Source organism: Opisthocomus hoazin, chromosome 1 (assembly GCF_030867145.1).
Source record: "Opisthocomus hoazin isolate bOpiHoa1 chromosome 1, bOpiHoa1.hap1, whole genome shotgun sequence".
Lineage (NCBI taxonomy): Eukaryota > Metazoa > Chordata > Aves > Opisthocomiformes > Opisthocomidae > Opisthocomus > Opisthocomus hoazin.
Genome location: NC_134414.1, coordinates 77,695,774 through 77,714,177, shown reverse-complemented (window position 1 = coordinate 77,714,177; position 18,404 = coordinate 77,695,774). Strand labels below are relative to the sequence as shown.

General features: G+C 38.7%; 1 protein-coding gene across 13 annotated transcripts in view; it reads right to left on the bottom strand.

The window, feature by feature from the left end:
* Window positions 1-316: 316 nt before the first annotated feature.
* INPP4A (inositol polyphosphate-4-phosphatase type I A) overlaps window positions 317-18,404 on the bottom strand; it is a 137,257-nt gene continuing 119,169 nt past the window's right edge. For 7 of the 13 annotated variants that reach the window (XM_075427038.1, XM_075427092.1, XM_075427045.1 and 4 more), the window contains 5 exons: window positions 17,698-17,838; window positions 16,270-16,367; window positions 13,097-13,209; window positions 12,591-12,745; window positions 317-3,364 (listed from right to left, as the gene is read on the bottom strand). In XM_075427038.1, coding sequence (XP_075283153.1) covers window positions 3,232-3,364; window positions 12,591-12,745; window positions 13,097-13,209; window positions 16,270-16,367; window positions 17,698-17,838 — 640 coding nt within the window. In that variant the 3' untranslated portion in view covers window positions 317-3,231. Of the gene's footprint in view, window positions 3,365-3,386; window positions 7,089-12,590; window positions 12,746-13,096; window positions 13,210-16,269; window positions 16,368-17,697; window positions 17,839-18,404 lie in introns of those variants that run through there. The other 6 variants (XM_075427018.1, XM_075427001.1, XM_075427074.1 and 3 more) reach the window with 2 other exon arrangements.

Here is an 18,404-nt window from a genome sequence, read left to right as displayed (position 1 = left end):
GTCTTCTAGAAGATTCATGGAGAAAGTAGATAAAATTAAGAGGAAAAAAAAAAATGCTGCTTCCTTGTTTAACTGTTGCTGCTGAAATGTATAGCAGGTGGGACAGGCTGGTGCCTGACTTAGCTACAGAAAATTGACAGCAGCTGTACTTTAGCAGGGCTTAGGAGTAACTACCTCCTGACTTGCGCACCTGTGTAAAATATCTCCGTACACAACTTCACTTAATAAATTCTCCAACAGATAAAGCATATCAAGTCAGGGAACCTGAAAGCGTTGATTTTAATTTACCACAAACGCATTAAAGGTAAGTCACCATTTGTTATTCTGTCAGTTCTTTATTGATTTTCATCCTAAAGACTAGCACATTTACAGCGTACGTGGATTGGATGGACTAGAATATATAAAACAGTAGCCATATGTTTATGATATATTAATACTGCCCAAAAACAAATAAATAAAGATATTTCAATGCACAAAGCTTGGCAAATACAGTTGTGGTGGGACAGAACAGTGTTGTATTATACATTAATTTTACATGTATAAATGAAACAAAAGGCAACTGTGCTGTAGGTACTTTCACAGAACATACACAGAACATACTTGGCAACAGTTTTCTTTTTTTACCTTTGTATGTTTTAGAATTTAAAAAATGTACTCAAAAAAGAACATTAGACAGAACTTCATTTTACAGTAATCCTTAAATTTGTCTCTCCTGTGCAACAGAAAAGCTTACTTCACCTTCGTGAAGCGTCCTATGTAGATTTCAAGTTTCACAGTTTTTCTGTTTCGATGAACTGCTCGAGATCCTACTGTTCATTGCGCCCTTTAAACAAGCCCGTCTATGTGCATGTACTGACAGTGTCGTATATATAAACATTAGCTGGATAACAATGTTTTACATGTAAGCATACCGAAATCAGAGTATTTTAAACAAAATAACGCAGTACTTGAGACTGGTATTCCACCACTTTAAAAAGGTGAGCAAAAACCATGCACATAGAAAATTCGGCAACTTTGTCTGATTACATCGGTATACAAAATAAATAAAGGATTGCTAAGCTCTAGAGTAGATACAATGATTGTTGGCCACAGTCTAAGACAGTGGCTCTGCTAATTATTACAACAGACCTCTTTTTGTTTTCTTCTGAAGCAGAACATTGGAAGGTTTTTAGTGTAACAATACAGGACTTAAAATATAATTAACTATGTTTGAAATATACAAAATAAAATTATCAACTCATAAAAACTAAGGGATATAAAGAGTATAATTTATACAAAAATAAATGTAGCATTTGATAATGGGCCAGGAAGGAGTGAAGGTTGAGCAGAACTAACGGAACAACACATCTAAAGAGATCCCATTGAAAAGTTTTCACCATACATTTGTTTACATATCAGCAAAAAATAAAATAAAATAAACATTTATTAATTGGTGAACAGGGTTTGTACCATTTCCAAGGGGCTGTTCTACTGTAGATGATTTGTTCAGACCTGGGATAGGTACTACCCTGCGCTGATTTTGCACAGAATTCAGTATTTTGTTATCCTAGAGAGACTGAAATAATGATAACAACCTAGTTCAGCAGAACTCTCTGACCTGGCTTCGTGACGTGCTGCTCAGTGTTAAACTGCAACAAGCAAAATGCAAAAACTGCTAGACCTGTAACCCCCAAACCTATATGGGAGCAAAATGAGCATGACTGATTGATAGAGCAGTGACAGCACAGACAAACATCAGTGAGAGGGAGAAAGAAATCAGAAAACAGCCATATACTTACCTGGCTGTTGCTACTCTCACAGGAATAAATGGGCAGATTTTTCTATTCTAAAGCTTACAGCCTTGGAAACCAGGAAGGAAAGGGCACAGTGTGCCGAACGAAGCTAGCTAGAGATTATTTAATCCTGTCAAAATTTGGATATTAATGTTTAGCTGCTTTTTAAAAAGGTATCTTAGCTCCAAAAGCATTCTTTGGGAGATTATTTCCAAGGAGATCTGTTGAACATTTTTAACCAAATGCTATCAAACTGATCACCTTAGACATACGCCAGAACATCTGCAGTTCTCGCACCTTAGCAGCAGCACATGAGCAGTTCCTTTCTATCAACATGGGGCATCGCTACCTTCCTCAGAAATACACTGAAAACAGTCATACTTCCACCCCCAGCATTCTGAACACCTTGCCCAGGTAAAATCCAAAGGTAAACAGAAGCAAATTTGGGTTATGGAGTGACGGTGATGCATTGGGCACTTTGAGCATTTTTATAATGACATACAAAATTTATATGGAAAAAAAAATCAAACACCAATCAAAAAAATGTAACACCCCCCCTCCCACCCCCCAATACTAATGCTTACAATCCAGAAGTGACATAAAAAGCCATGGGTAAAACTTTGTTAATTAATATACGATACCAGGGAACATACTGAACACGTCATGTGCAATGTTACCCACTTGCCTGTTGCACTTGCCTTATAGTTTGGAGGGGGAACTGTTGCTGGCATTAATGGTTAAGCATCATTACATATTTGAAACATTTTTAAAAATCAGTTAAGATGCGTGCCCAAGTCCTTATCTGCCGAAGATGACAGAAATTTGTTTTATTTGGACAGAACTAGAAACTAGACCTCACATACCTGGCCTTTTACGTATTGTTAATTTCATCTATGAAGATGGCATCCTATATACAGTAAACCAATTTATACTCCTGGCTTTTATTGTGCTGATTTTTTTTTTAAAGTTAAACTTCTGTTTGTTGATTGTGACAATGCATTCTAGAGTTATTAGACTGTCTAGGATCCAATCCCTTTTTATTTACAACTTTTGAGTTTTACTCTCTGTTTTAAAAAGATTATGAAAAGCTCAATCTCAAGTCAACTCAGTATAAAAAGACGTTATGTGAAACAGCTGCCTAAAGGCCGTTCCTAGAGTCCTTGCCCATCCAGGGGGTACCTAGCTATTCGCGTATAGGTAATAATTAAGTAGCACAATATCTGTTCATCTTACATACACTGAAGGCTATTTAAATGGGCAGAGAGTCATCACACTATTCTCAAGCTAAGGTGTCAGAATAATTGTTACTATAGATTCCAATTCTGTAAGTAACATGCTCTCTATAACCTAGTGAAACGTACAAAAAGGTTATTTATCTGTTCTGGATGACAAAATCATGTGTTAATCTAGAGCGTATCCACATGTTTTAATGGAACAGCAATTAAAGGACATAGTATGGTTATGTTTCAACTTTTCCATAAGTTCCTTCTGGAGGCCTGTAATACTTTGGGAAAGCCTTCAGTTGCAGGGAATTAAATGCATACTTGCGACATCCAACATTCTTCATTGTATTTTCTCGCCGACAACCCTCACTGGGGAAAAAAAACAAGCACAAAAAATGACAGCAGTAAAAAGGGAAAAAAAAAAAAAAGAAGACTTAAACTAAGATGAAATGAACTGGTTATTTTATAGCATTAACAAAAAGTTGGTTATATTTAATGAGCATTTAATTAATTTGCCACGGCAAATATTAAAAATGATGACTTATCATACAATGCTAGTAAGAAGCACACAGAATGGATACATGCTATGTCTGATTGCTAGTTTTGCATTTCTAAAAAAGCAGCAGTGCATCTACTGAAAAAGTTCTCTCACGACGGTTTCATGTATTTCAGGGTACATTGCTGTGGAGTTCTCCTGCCACTTCATTGCACAAGGGATCCCAAGAGATTGCTTAAAAGCAGTTCTGCTAATTTATTAGTATATTAAGCTGAAAAAGAAAAACTGGTGATCTCTCAATAAGAGCTTTAAAGTAATTTTATTGTTCCTGTATGTCAGTATTATCAGTACTTATTTAAAGATCAGAGCTGAAACAAAAATAATGACTTCCCAGTTATCCTCTGCATGCATAAATTGACTTGAAGACCAACATATTCTAAAGAAAAAAATCCTAATTATGAAATAGCAGCTTTGTGTGGGTGCAAAAAAGATTGGCTGCATTGCCAGTCATCACCCCAATGAAACAAAGCTGTGCAGAATTGATTTGTTATCCAATGTTTTGGTGCAACTGCCCCACATTACAAAGAGGTTCCGTGCTACAATAAAAAACTACTCCAGCTGTAAGGCTTCTTTTACACTTGTAAATCAACCTCAGAGTTCCTTTGATTAGATCCAAAAATAGACGTACAAAGAGGAAGCACTATCTTTTAAATATACATTATAAATCAGTTTAGGCTTGCAGGAGAATGTCTTTCCCTGATAGAGAACTGAAACCTGAACAATGATTTAATACTAGAACTTGGTGTACAGTACATCATCTCATGGTGGAAATGTCATGTTTTGCAACACTTTGCTCTAAGAAATAGTTTAAGTTTGACATTTGTCTCCGGAGCACACACCTTTCATAGAATGGATCATACAAGATGACGCTATTTTTATGGCATTGTTTTCTGCTTTACAGAACCCCCCCAACAGGTTGTTGCAGTCAAATAGATTAATCAAAACTTTGCACACATTGTAGTTCAGAGTACTAATAAAAACACTAAGTTTAAATAGCATGTATGGGATGCCAGATGAGCATTTTCACTCCAAAGTGGAGAATTCTATTCATAATTCATTCCACTGCATCTGATTATTCCACATGTCCCTCTATGGCACAGGTGGGCCACAGAGACGGTGACAAAGATGTATTTCATACACCATTTCATGTGCCATGTTTCTCCTGCTGGAGGCACATAAGCAGTATGCACTACAGCATTTTACATCCCAATGCCTGAACGAACGCACAGACCAAGATAAAAAAGAATGAAAGGTGACAACTTGTCCCCACCACAGTTTAAGAAAAAAAGTAAAAAACCTACATTGTTTTCAAAAAGCCTAGGCTTTCATTCTAGATGAATTTAAGGGTGGTCTTACTACAGGCCTAATGATAGTCATGAGCAAAGCCGTCATGCTTTATTTAAACAGATTAATAATCTCGGGGAGTTCAGTGGAGGTACGCCTACTAGAGTTACTTTCACACCTCGCTAGACTGAACCCAGGACACTCATCACATTGCAAGAACAAGGCCACAGTCCAACCTGACATTTGTTCACTCTGTGAACAGGTAGACTTTGGTACCCATAGCAAATGAACCAGTTTTAATCAGAAAGAAGAGATGATTTGTACAGAGACACAGTGGTACTAGATATCAGCACAGGACATGGATATGTCCAATACCATCATACTACGACTTTAAATCTCACCAGCAGTAAGGATTTACCTAAATTCATTGCTACTAAAAATAAATGATACACGCTTAGATATATATAAAAATATACATAAGTGTTTCTGCTTTTTTTCCTTTTAAAAACAAATTTGGAAGAATAGTGAGGAAAAATACCAGGAGATAGTGTACTGTACAGTCTGATTTCATGAAGACACAAATATAACCACATACTTTTTTTTCAGTTAGAATGTTCACCAAATTTAGGATTTAGTTTTAATTTTTTTTCTGTGTTTTTTTTTCTTTTTTTAAGCTTACGTCTCTCAGAAGCTTTCAAATTCCATTAAAATTGATAATAAAAGCTATAGCTACCTATGTTTTTTGAGCGAGATAATAACAGTAGAAAATAGAAATCACAGTACTAGAAGAGTTCTCCTCAGAAGCCCAGTCTTCTGTCATCTCATCTCAGGCACCAAGCAAAGTAAATTCCTTCATGAATTTAGTAAACTACATTAAATGAGGTTAGGTTTTTTGATCAGCTATTGCTATTGACAAGCTCTGCCAGACCACTGCATCAGCAAAATCTTCCGGTTTAAAAAGGCCTCTCCCAGTTTGACTTTAGATATAAATGATGATCAAGTTTCATCTGCAATTATTCTGTGTGATTAAACTAGGTAAGCTGCTTTAGTCTCATCACTTAAATAAATGTTAACCTACCTTCATTCGTTTATCTCTTACAGTCACTATCAACATTCTAATTTATTAAAGCTGTCCAACACTGAAACATGGAAGTAACAGTAATATTTAGTCTAGTGTAATTAAAACAAAGCCCAATGGAAAACCTCAAACCCATCTACTAGAAGAGCTAACTGATACCTCCCTTTTCTTGCCTGAAAGATTAAAGACCAGTATCTTTAACTTCTAGAATGATAATGACCCTGTTTCAGAGTAAGTTCTGTAACAGAGCACCTGAAACGGATAATGGATCATTAGCAGGCTAATGCCAATCACATCCTCTTCCTACTCATAAGTCATCCTCTTTATGTCTTTAATACATTACAAAATGCAGATCTATAAATAGAATGAAATAATTCTGCATGCAGCGCAACGCAAGTTGTTTTTTGAGTAGGTACACTAGTCTATTGGAACATACTTAACCATGAGAAAGGAACAACACTATGGTTCTATAAACTGTTCAGTAATGTAATTTGGGTATTATCCTTTGAAATGAAGGTAGAAATTTGTTTATTTCTTTAAATAAATTTCTTATAATTTCTTATAAACCCCACCCGTGTTTTTATTTTTCTCTTCATACCTCGTAAAAATGAAAGGCAAGATTAGCATACACTTTAAATATACAAAAAGATACAAATTCTTTTCAGACAGAGTTCCTTTCTCTGGAATACATGAAACAAGTAACACAAAACTATATTTGGTAAGAGATCTTCAGGCCGGCTAAAGTAACGAGGTAACAGGCCAATGTCAGACTATGTTACAAGCACTGAAAGCAGAACAATAATTTAAAGTTTCAATACAATTCTTTTTGATAAAATAATTTGATGTATATTTACAGTTTAGTACAATAGAAACATAAAATTGTAAGGCATAATAATAATTATTGGCAGACAATGCTATGACACATTCCTTTGTCCAGCGGGTACCAAGTGGCAATACACATTCAAGCACTTTTTGTTTTTTTTTAACCTTATCTTCACTTGCAACGTAATCTGGCCACCAGGTATGCTATGCTCAGAAACAGCCACACAATCAGTAAATTGGGGCTGAGAGCTAGTAAAGGAATGGAGTAGAGGAGGCTGGGATCTAGTCTGAAATCTCGGATGGGCACCAAGCCACTCAAGTTCTTCTGGGTGACTACCTCCCGTGTTCCAATGCTGTGAAAAGGAAGAAGGTTGGGAGGAGGGAATAAAACAGAAAGGAAGATGGACATGCAAATGAATGTATATAAAGAGATGGCAACACAAGGTGGTCAAGAAAATGAAAAAACATGGAAGAAAGCACAACAAAACCAGAAGATGAAGTAAAGAAAGAGTGGAAAAACATCTCAAAAATATGTATCAGCACAATTACAGAAATAAGGAGAGGGAAAGAGAATAAAAGAGAAAAATAAGAAAGAAGTACTGTAGTCTACTGAAAACAAACACATGTAGGTTGAACATAAATGGTTTTCCATGTTCATTCTTTCAGATTACCAAGCAATAACATCCCATGCTGTTCTGCCATGCTTCCGCATGCTGCAAAAAAGTGGAGCTCTGAAAAGCAAGCTGAACATGAATAACCATTGTAGTATTTGACCCTTTCAAACATCTTTCCACGTAGGCTGCAGTGAAATAATTTCACCTCTTAACTACCTGCTCAACATGTAAACAAAAGCCCCAAACCACCCTCTTACTTTTCTAATTCAACATGAATTCAAGTGTGTATCAATACGCCTTCCAAAATGCATGTTTCTGAAGTGCCTCAATATAGGCATGTGAAGGCAAGACACGCTACACAGCTCACCTCATTATACCCCTGCTTCCTCCATTGCCTTGAGCACAGAAGGCCTGTAGTGGAGAGCATCTCTTCAGGCAACCTGAGCCTTCATAGTATGGTGTTTCATTCTGGATCACTCTTATACCCTGTGCACTCCAACTCTACTTTTAATTTACAAAGCAACAACAAAATGCAACCTGTGAGCCTGATCCTGTTAGAGCAAGTGCACTCACTCCATCCATTAAAGGTGATACGTGACCTTGCTGGTTGCGTAGCAAGGTTAGGTAACCAACAGACAATATCTTGGAGGACATCAGAGATACTCTGGAGGTGGTGAAAGAGAAAACTAGCCTTCAGACGCTGGTGACACTTCGAGTCAAATGGAATTACGTGGGCAGGGAACTAAACCAACTGTATTTCTGATCTGGATTAACACATCCAAATTTGTGATCAAAATGTGTTTTCACCCCCGGTGCCTGCACTGGATAAGGGCAGATCGAGTCTGTGATGCCTACAAATCCCAGCTGTCTTTGTAGTGGCAGAGGGGAGATCTGTACCTTTGAGAAGAACCCACAGTCACATACGGCAGTGGGAAGGGCAAGTAGGATACATAGCAGTATCCAGGCTTGACTCATTTCCACCCTGAGAGGGGAGTAGCCCTGAGACTGCACTGAACTACCGTGTAGGTTTGAGTTTTCTCCAGTAGCCAATACCTAATGCCCACCTAATGTGGATAAAAAGAGCACCTGAGCTCAAGGCTGACCTGAGGACCAGACTTGGAAGTTGACCTAACTGCAGTCTCCCATGTATTTGAAAGACAAGCACTCTCCCTCCTGCCTGGGCTACTGGTGAATAATGAGGGCACATACAGGAATGTATCTGGTACTTGTTAAGAAAAAGCAAATGTATTTGTTGACAGTTGTCTGGGAATAAATATGCACTGAAAGGTATTAAAAATTTAGAAAGACCTCTGAAGGAGATGGTAAGGGAATATCAAATGAACTGGGGTGTGATCTGTGACCAGAAAGCTAATGTTTGGTAGAAAGTGGTGGATAAAGGCTCAAAAGAACAGTCTGGGGGAAGAAAAGTGTTCTAGGATATAGATAAGGAAGCAAAAATGCAGAAGGGAAAGAAGGAAGACGGCTCAAAATGACAAGATGACATTACAGACGACACACACTACATTTCTATCATTAAAAATTAGTATCAAGCTACTCAATTTTACACAAAGACATACACACAGATGCATACAGTGGGAATGGAGGCAAGAGCTGGAAAGTGCGTTCCCTCTCGTTGTTGGCCCACGTAGATGCTCCCACATGAGGGGTGAAGAGTCACCTTTTCGAAATACCAAATATACCAAATGCGCACAGTGTCTCACATCAAAACATTCACTGGCAGACTACCTCTAGGAGAGGATCAGGGTAAAGAGACAAAGCAAATTCCCTGCTAATCCAGCTTGTGTATGCGAATCCTCTCTGTGAGGAGAGGCCAGGGCTGCCCTGTGCCGGACACAGCTCCAATGGCCCCACTGCAAGCCATGGCTGAGCCCCGCAGCCATGCCGGTGGTGCCCTGGGGCAAGCCTGTGTCAGAAAAGGGCAAAACGCTGCATGGCAGTGAGGAGTGACAGGAAAAGATGGGGGAAACAGCCCTGCAAGCACCAAAGTCAGTGAGGGGAGGAGGTGCCCCCGGCACTGGAGCAGGGATTCCCCTGCAGCTGCGGAGAAGACCATGGTAGAGCCAATATCCACACTGCAGCCTGTGGAGGACACCATGGTGGAGCAGGTGAATATTTCCTGAAGGACTGCATCCCGTGGGAATGACCTACACTGGCTTGGGGGAAAAGTACAAGGAGGAAGGAGCAGCAGAGAAGAGCTGTTATGGACTGATGGCAAAACCCTGTTTCCCATCCCCTGGTCACTGTGCACTGGTCACTGTGGAGAGGAGGTAGAGGAGATGTGAACAAAGGAGTGAAGTACTTGGGCCTCAAACAAAAGGGGTTGTGGAAGGAAGGTTCTTTAATTTTTGTCTTTGTTTCTTACCATTCAAATCTACTGGCAATAAATTAATTCTCTTTAAGCTGAGTCTGCTTTGTCTGTAACAGCAACTGGCAAGTGATATCCCTATCTTTATCTTAACCCATGAGGTTTTTCATTGTCTTTTCGCCCCTGTCCTGTTGAGGAGGCGGAGCGAGAGAGCGGCTGGGTAGGTATCTGGCAGGTGGCCAAGGTCAACCCACCACAATTTTATTCTTAAAGCAGGTCAACCAGTGAAGAAATCCAGCCAAGCTTTTTATCATGGCTGCTTTATTGCAGGGAGTGGTCATATCCAAACATGACTACCAGGGCTTTATCATGAAATCTTTTTACTCAGCGCCATGGCAGCCAGAAGATATTATTTCCCTCGCCCCACTTCCAGCTGCTTTTCAAGAGCCTCTATCAGACATAGCTCTTGTCTGTTGGCTGAACTGCTTGTGTTGCAACTTCCCAACTGGTTTAATGAAAATGAGCTGGGCTGCCTTAAACGTGTAAAGGATTTTGCTACCCAGGCTGAATTTTGATTGAAACTGGATTAGACTATGTTCACACAAACGGCTCCACTGGTGTTACCTGACAGGACAGTAAACAGGTAGGAGGAGGGAAGGCAGGGAGACACAGATCTAGTGGGGAGTGTTGGCACTCCTGCAGATGGAAGAGACGATGTGATCCAGTCAGACTTTGACTTCTGAGTTGCCTTTACTGGCCAGGTTGTCATTTTCTCTGTAGCTTGGACGTCCAGACATATCATCATGGTTTTACTATTTGTAGGCTGTGAGTTACCATATATTTGATTTGGAACTGGAAAAGTTGCAACTTATTTACAGAAAAGTGAGTTTATTATAATAGGATAGTTGTTTCTAAGGTGAAAGTCACAAACTTGTATCTGTGAATTTCTACAAGAATCCACAAGGAGCGCTCAATGTTCTCTCCCTGATGTCCATGCTCGCTGAGCATAATTATCACAGATACATAATTACCACAAGACTAGAAAGAAAAGCAAGTCCCTGAAGACAAGTAAGTGGGAACTAACACCTTTGAAGACCAACTTCACATGGAAGAAGAGGGTGCTTTCTTCATTTTTCAAGAACAGTATAGGCAAGGATGCCTTTCTTCTCTGGAAAGTTACCACTAGAAAAGAGATTAAATACTTTCTTTGACTCCCACAATTTAATAGTGCTTCTTCCCTGCCCTTCTGACTGCCCCAGAAACTTCAGAAGTCTTCAACACTGACCCAAGACTTCCTTTTCTAGTACAATTACTCAAATAAAAGATCCAAGTTAAAAGAAAAGGGAAGTTTTCTGAATGCCCTGGAAGTAATTTGTAACTCTCTTACTTCCTACGTTCGTCATCTAGCTCGGGTCGTCTTGTCCAGGTTGACATGGCTTTGGTAGAGTTGGACTCCTACATATTTGTTCTGTAATCATCTCTCTCTTGTTAAGCTCTGTTAATTCTGTGCCATTGTTCCTGAGCAGAACTGGCAAATAGTTTTAAAAACACAACAACCTACCCCAAAGAGCAAAGAGATTTGAGGAAGAAAGAGTGATGGGCTTGAATAATGGTCTAACCTTAGTATTCCTTCAGGACTAGTCAGTATTTGTTCTGCACAATCTCTCCTACTCAAAGATTTAACAGAAGAGAAAGTCACGTCTTTCACTTGTTAGAGCAAATCCTGATGTTGCCAGAACACAAGAGCCAACGGTTTTGATTAAATAGGCCCTCTTCCAATATCCCTGTGTAGGTCAACATAAAGCAATACCTTTCTTGGGATGTAGTACACTGATAGTCTGAAGGTCCAAAACCAATGTTATTATTAACCTCTTTCTCTACTGTGTCCATGACTACACTAAAAAAAAAAAGAAGAACAAAAGCGAAAATAAAAGAGCCCGGTGACATCCAATTAGATGTAGATATAAAACCCAAATTATTAGTGTAAGAGGCTGCAAGTGTTATTATACAAGACATTTTCCTTCTAGGTAACTGAAGAGTAAGAAAGGGTCAAACAGCAAAAACATACAGAAAGGATAAGAGAATTGAACACTCTAGAGAATTTGGTGAGAAGACACACAATACAGTACATTCAGTAAGAGTGAATGTTGAAAAACAGGACTGAACAGCATTGTTGAACTACATCGATAAAGACTAAAGCTAGATTTCTTATCCTTTCTTTTGGTATGTGAGTTACGGAGTTTTCCAGCAGTGCTTGAAACAAGGCATTGAACAACAGTAAACAGATTTTCTTTTTTTTTAAGTACAGTATTTAATTCTGCAAACACCTCTGCTGCCTCAGAATACAGAACATCATTATATTGATTTGACAACAGCACACTGACACGTTGTGATGAAATTTGGTTGCTGTATTGTGAAACACTCATACTGACATTTTGCCCAGTGAGCAGTGTTTCATTGCTAAAGAATACACAGGGTAAACCAGTGCAAACTGCAGGTGTCTGTGATTCCAAGAACAAAAGACAGGTCATCCCTGAGAAATCTGCCTGATCTAGAACTAAGAAACCCAGTGCTTTGACAGTTCAGATAACCTCACCATTAAACAACTTTCAAAGAAGCACCAGTTTCCTGTTCTGTAAGCTGAGCATTAATTGAAAACATGTTTTTACATGCTTCTCTGAAAAATTCTGATTCACTACTGAAAACTAAAGCCCATCTGATCCAAATCTGGTAACAAACAGCATTAGCATGTGCAACTCACTAATACATGCAAGGAAGGGATGGATTCCAGCAGCCAGTTTTGCAGTTTTCTGGCTTTATTTTACTGTTTTTTTCCTTTCGATAGAAACAGAGACCACTGCTCCTCTGCAGTTTGCATGATTTCTCATTTAGGAATAAGTGACACAGACTCTTACCTCCTCATACACTCCAGAGCCTGGGTGAAGACCTGTGGAGCCATTCCATGTTCATGCTGTAGGATCAAACATTGCTCTAGGGTGACCGACATGGCAGTCCTATCCTTGGCACTTTTACAGCTTGTAAATCGAACACCATTTAGTCGGCGGCATATCTAGAAACGGGATATACAATTCATCATTCCTTCCTCACGCATTGCCTTCTGTCAGAGAACACACCTGTACTTCTCAGCAAGACACAAATGTTGTGTAGGACTTTGATGTCAAAGTTGTCGTCTTTGAGTGAGCAGAACTTTGTTACACGAGGTGTAGGAAAAATAGTGACGTGGAAAATACATTTATCTCCCCATGTCTGATTCTAGAGGAGGTTTACAACCTGGCAGCATTTCCAAGCTACACATAATCACATGAAGAAATTGAAACATCTCAGTAATAAAAAAGGGGAAAATACATACACACACAGCAAATCAACTGAACCATGCAGAGATGCTTAGATTAACAAGTACCTCAGCAGCTTGCCAAAGGATATCAACATTCTTATTTTTCCTTGCATGTACATTTTGTCCCAGAAATCTTAACAGTTCAGGCAGGCACGTCTGACTACGAGATCGAGGTAGACCTATAAACCAAACAAAACCAACTCCACTTACTTATCTGTATTCAACACTTTTACAAAGATAAGTTACATGGAAAGTGTTCCTGTATGTGTGTTGCAAACACAATCACGTTTTCTTGAAACTATCAACGCTTACAACAATTAATCCAATTCTTAATTACTTAGTACCACCAACAAAACAAATTCCAGTTTAATTAAACTCAACTGGAAATATACATTCAGGTTATTTAAAACTTCAGGGGCTCAGAATCTGATAGCAATATAATAGCAAAGTGAACAAAGGGAGCAAGATTGGTATAGTATCTCGGTTTGTGTGTCACAGACATACTTGCTTTCACGCACTGTTCAGAACCGTAAACAAACAGGTAGCTGCCTGCATTATCATCCCTCAGAGGTGACAGGGTATCACATACGTCTCCACAGAAACTGTGAAAATACCATTTTATATTCTGCTCACATTTTCAATTTTAAATTTTCAAGCTGGCCAGTTTTCAGTTACAAGAAACAGTCTCTCCAACAGGACACTGCACCGCCATAATCTGTTTATTAGTATTTCACTAAGTGGAAATAAATCAGTTGAAATTTTTCAGTCTTTCAAAATGCTTTCAGTAGTCATATGCTCAAAATGTTACACATCATCTCTTACATATGTAGCAAGATAGTCAAGACAATCAATGACAAGTATTAAATAGGTCTTTTGTTTTTCAGGGGTAACTACAGAGGACACCAACTAAAGCTACAATTGGACAAATAAGGAGGTACACACTGTTAGAAAATGACTATGTGACAAAAAGAACCCCATATGGGTGATACATGAGGTTTTATGTTTGGACCACATCTCTTCTCACAGCAAATAGTATGATAGCAATATTGTGCCTCTCCTGGTCTGCTGTGATTGAACTCTACATCCAGAAAGAAAGTAACATCTGTAAACAAAAAGAGGGCACAGACCATCTGCCCAAGTATTTCTAAAGACAAGGAGAGCTAATGGAACAAGGACAAGGAGCTAATGAAGCTAAGACAGTAATTCACTTAGAAATTCTGCGATGCGTAGAATTAAAAGCACAGGGACAAGGACAGTGGATCGGGAATCAACTTCCCTTCTCTATTGTTCTTGAAGGGGACACTTCCTACAAGCTGCCAGCAGATACTTCACTGAGCCTCTTGTCCCCTAGAATAATCTGTTTGGTTTTCCTTTTGCCTGTACTTACCGCAGACTACACCATTGGGTGGTCATAATAACCATCCGTTTTACAGTTGAATTTAAAACATTATTCTCTCTTGACAAGGGTTCATGAAAAAGTATGTTTCACTTTGTATTATGTCCTATATATGACCACAGAGGAGGTACAAAACACACCCTCAGACCTTCCTTATGACAAGCACAGTCCCAGGTCTGTCCACACAGTCTCAGCTTTTTGCAGAGCATCTCTAACACATCTGCTGGGACACCTGCAATATTTTTTTCACACTTCTAATCAAAACTTCTGCTTAATGTTTATAACCACAAACCATGTGTTCAAGCTGCCTTGCAAAACCAGCTACAATATGTCTGCATTTACCCAGCAAAAACAGTGAAGCAGACGGAAGTTCTGGCAGAGGGCAGATTTTCCCCCTTTGTGGTATTCATTTCATGTAGCAGGGACCAATGTAATGACAAGTAGCCAGAATAAGGGAGAAAAGGCAGATGGATACAAGATTATTTTGTTTTCTTTCACTGTTAAGCTGCACGCCAACTTTATGCACAACTTCAAGTTACTTGAATAAAAACCTCTGGTATAAGGCGTGTTACTGGTAAATGAGAAACTCAAGGTTGTGGCACCAGCGCTCTTTAAAAACAGAAGAGAGTAAGTATAAAGTTAAAACAGAGTTCAAAAAAGCATGAAAAGAGAAGAAACAGATGACATGACAGAAAACAGACTGCAGGATAAAAAAAAAAATGTTTCACGAAAAAAGGCAAAAGTTAAAAGATGACTGGATCAGCATAAGAGGTTTGGGGGTGAGGGAAGAGACTGAAGTAAAAAAAAGGCAAGCAAAATCAAAGAGGAGAGGAAGGAGCTGAATGGGAACTATTATGGAAGACTATGGACAGAGATATGAAGTAACGGGGAGAAAAGCAGAGCAAAAATCACCTTAAACTGATTAACTTTTGAACTTTACAACGAAGTCTGATGATAGACTACTATATAATAAAAAATTAAAATTTTGCAGCTAAAATTTCAGCGAATTAACTATGCAGGATTATGAAAGCCTGGAAGGAGGGAAACAGTTTCTGCTCTCAGCTGCATAAAAAAAAATCCAGGGTAACTGAAAGCACAGTAACATACTTTAACAGACAGAATTCTTGCTATCATGTTGTATGTCACTGCATTTGTATTTCTGCAATAAAACTGCAATTGTGGGACCCATGAAATTAGCTTACAAGAGGCTTGATACTAATAATACTGAATCAATGAATTTTCACTGTTTTTGTCGTCACATGTAAATAACATTTATGCCACTGCCTAGTAAAAAACAGTAACAAGCAAGAAATATTTCTATATAACCAGTAAAATACAAGCTTTTAGGTATTGTCTTTGTTCCAGGTGCTAGACTTCTCTGTTGCTGGCTGCAGATCCAACAATTATAGGCAAGTGCCAAAGGACAAGCAGAGGGAAAGTGATTAAGTTCCTAAAAACTGGTGGTTGCTCTCTGTGCAGGTTATCGCAAGTACAGAGAACATGACCCAAAACTGCACATAAAGTGCTGCTGCTATGACCTCCCACTTTTATGCCTTCCCCTCATAGCAATCTAACTGCCTAGCTGCATGTTTATACAGTACATAATGCCACTTAGAAAGCGTGGCAAAGTAAATTAAAAAAGGAAAGTTATTCAGACTGACCTTTAAACCTCTTGGATCTGCTCTACTTAGTAGTAACTTATCAAAATAGAGTTGCATCATTTCTTGGAGATTACTAATGCTGGTGTATCATCAACTTTTAAACAACATGAAGCAAACGAATGAAAAAATCAGCCTGACTTGTGCTGTTCAACCAAATTTGCTATTAATTACCAAATACTTACAATCATCAGGCAAAACTTCCTTGAACTGCTCAAAATACGAATTCAACCGCACTAAGCTTTCCATGTTAATTACTTCTTGCAGTGAGGTGTCTCCAAACCTTTAAAAGGTGAACAAAGCAACAGTTGAGCCTAATGTAAAAGGCTTCTCCTCTTCTTCGAAACAACTGCACTTGCCAATATGACTACCAGAAGACAGTGTTTAGATTCATCCCGTTAAATTTCTAACCACTCAAATACAGAGTAAAGTGTAACAGAGAAGTGTTGTAGTAATTCCATTACAGAAAACCAAAATATACATGAGGAGAAAAGTAGGAAGGAAGGTGAAAGGAAATCTTGTAGAAAATAGTACTTCGAATTCTTCAGCTTTTGTGTCTCTCTTTCAATATCATATAACCAACTGGTAAAGCATTTTGCCAAAATTCAAACTTTTCATAATGGATTTTCTAGTTTAGTTCATAAGCTAATAATAAGCATAACATCAGTAGACAGGATTGAGAACTTTGACTTCAGATATGTATATGAAAAATACAGGTCCAGGAGTAATAAACCATGAATGTAATAAATATTGTCAACAATGCCATGATTCATCTCATCTAACTATATCTACATACATAGACACACACACAGTGTTGACATCTGTAACTATGCTCATCACGTTGGGCTCCCTTTACAGGCAACAGAGGACAGCAGTAATTGCTGGAATGCCTTTGTTAGGGTTTTTCTAGTTGTCCGCCATCAAACTGCACGCTCCACCCGGGGACCAAGGCTGCTGTCACAGCATGCATGTGCCTGACTTCATTGCAGTTCTCCTTTGGAGCAGTGATCTGTCAATGTATTCTTTACAAGGTATGGCCATAACAGAGGGAAGCTCTGATGGCTCTTCCAAAACTGAACAGTTTCCCTAGCAAATATAAATACATAACTATATTTTTCAGCTCCACAAGAACAGTGTTCCATTACATAAGTACTGCAAGGATATGTTAAAACAAAGGTCCGACTAGCCCATTATCCTGGTTTTTGACAGTGGCCAGAAGAGAGAGTCTAGGGGAGAGTGAAAAACCAAGAGGGCAAATACACAGCCATACTCAGAATGATCTCTCAGCCTCTAGTGATCTGTCACTCACAGAGGTCTCAAGTCACAAGCAAGCACTTCTGTGTTAAACAGCCCATAATACTTTTTCTCTTCTGTAAATTTACTTCTGAACCACATAAAACTGCACTAGACTCAAACCCGTGAGGTAAGGAGCTCCACAACTACGTGCCATATGAAGAAGGATCTCCTTTTGTTTGTTTCTCATTTGACAACTTCATTTAATATTCCTTTCTTTGTGTACTGGAGAAACTGAATCACCATTAGTAACGTGCAACTCCATAGAGACATACTTCCAGAAGTCCCAGAAGGTTAAGCTTGCATGACTGAATACATACTTCTCTGCTAGGGTTTGCTGCTCATTGATTCCCACATTGAAAAGAACAGGCTGAACCCTCAGTAACATGCCACTTTGAATCTCTCGCGGCAACAAATCAAACAAGGCGCTTGGCAAAGGGATCCTCACATTAAATCCATCACTGCAAATAAACAAACAGCTATTAGACATAAAGATCAAAAAGCTATATTCCAAGAACGTGTTATTTATGTAAAGGATAACATCTAGAACATAATATAACTATTGAAAAATAAGTATCAGTCAAAACTGAGGACTTTAAGGAACTGCCACAGCTTGCTCCTAACCAGAAAAGCTATTCTAGTTCAAAAACAAACCTGAAGCAACCTGTAATGTTGATTTTTACATGCTCATGGACATTTCAATCGGTTCTCTCAATTTCCTGACAAAAGCTGATTTTGCTCTGCTTATCAATACTGCAGCTCTCATACAACTTGGGTAGAAAAAGCCAAATTTTGGCATGTCCTTATCTCATCAAGAGTAAAGTATATTTGATTTTAAAGTGATAAAGGCTAGTGATGATGAACAGGCATAAAAGGATACATTTTTGGGTACAGTAAGTAGTATTGACATTTCTGAGCAGAAGGGTAGAGGCAACGATAGTAGCAACCCAAGCATAATTTGAAGGAGGAGCTAACAAAAGCACTGATACAGAATTTATTACTCAGACCTCCAGGCTGTTCCTGCAGC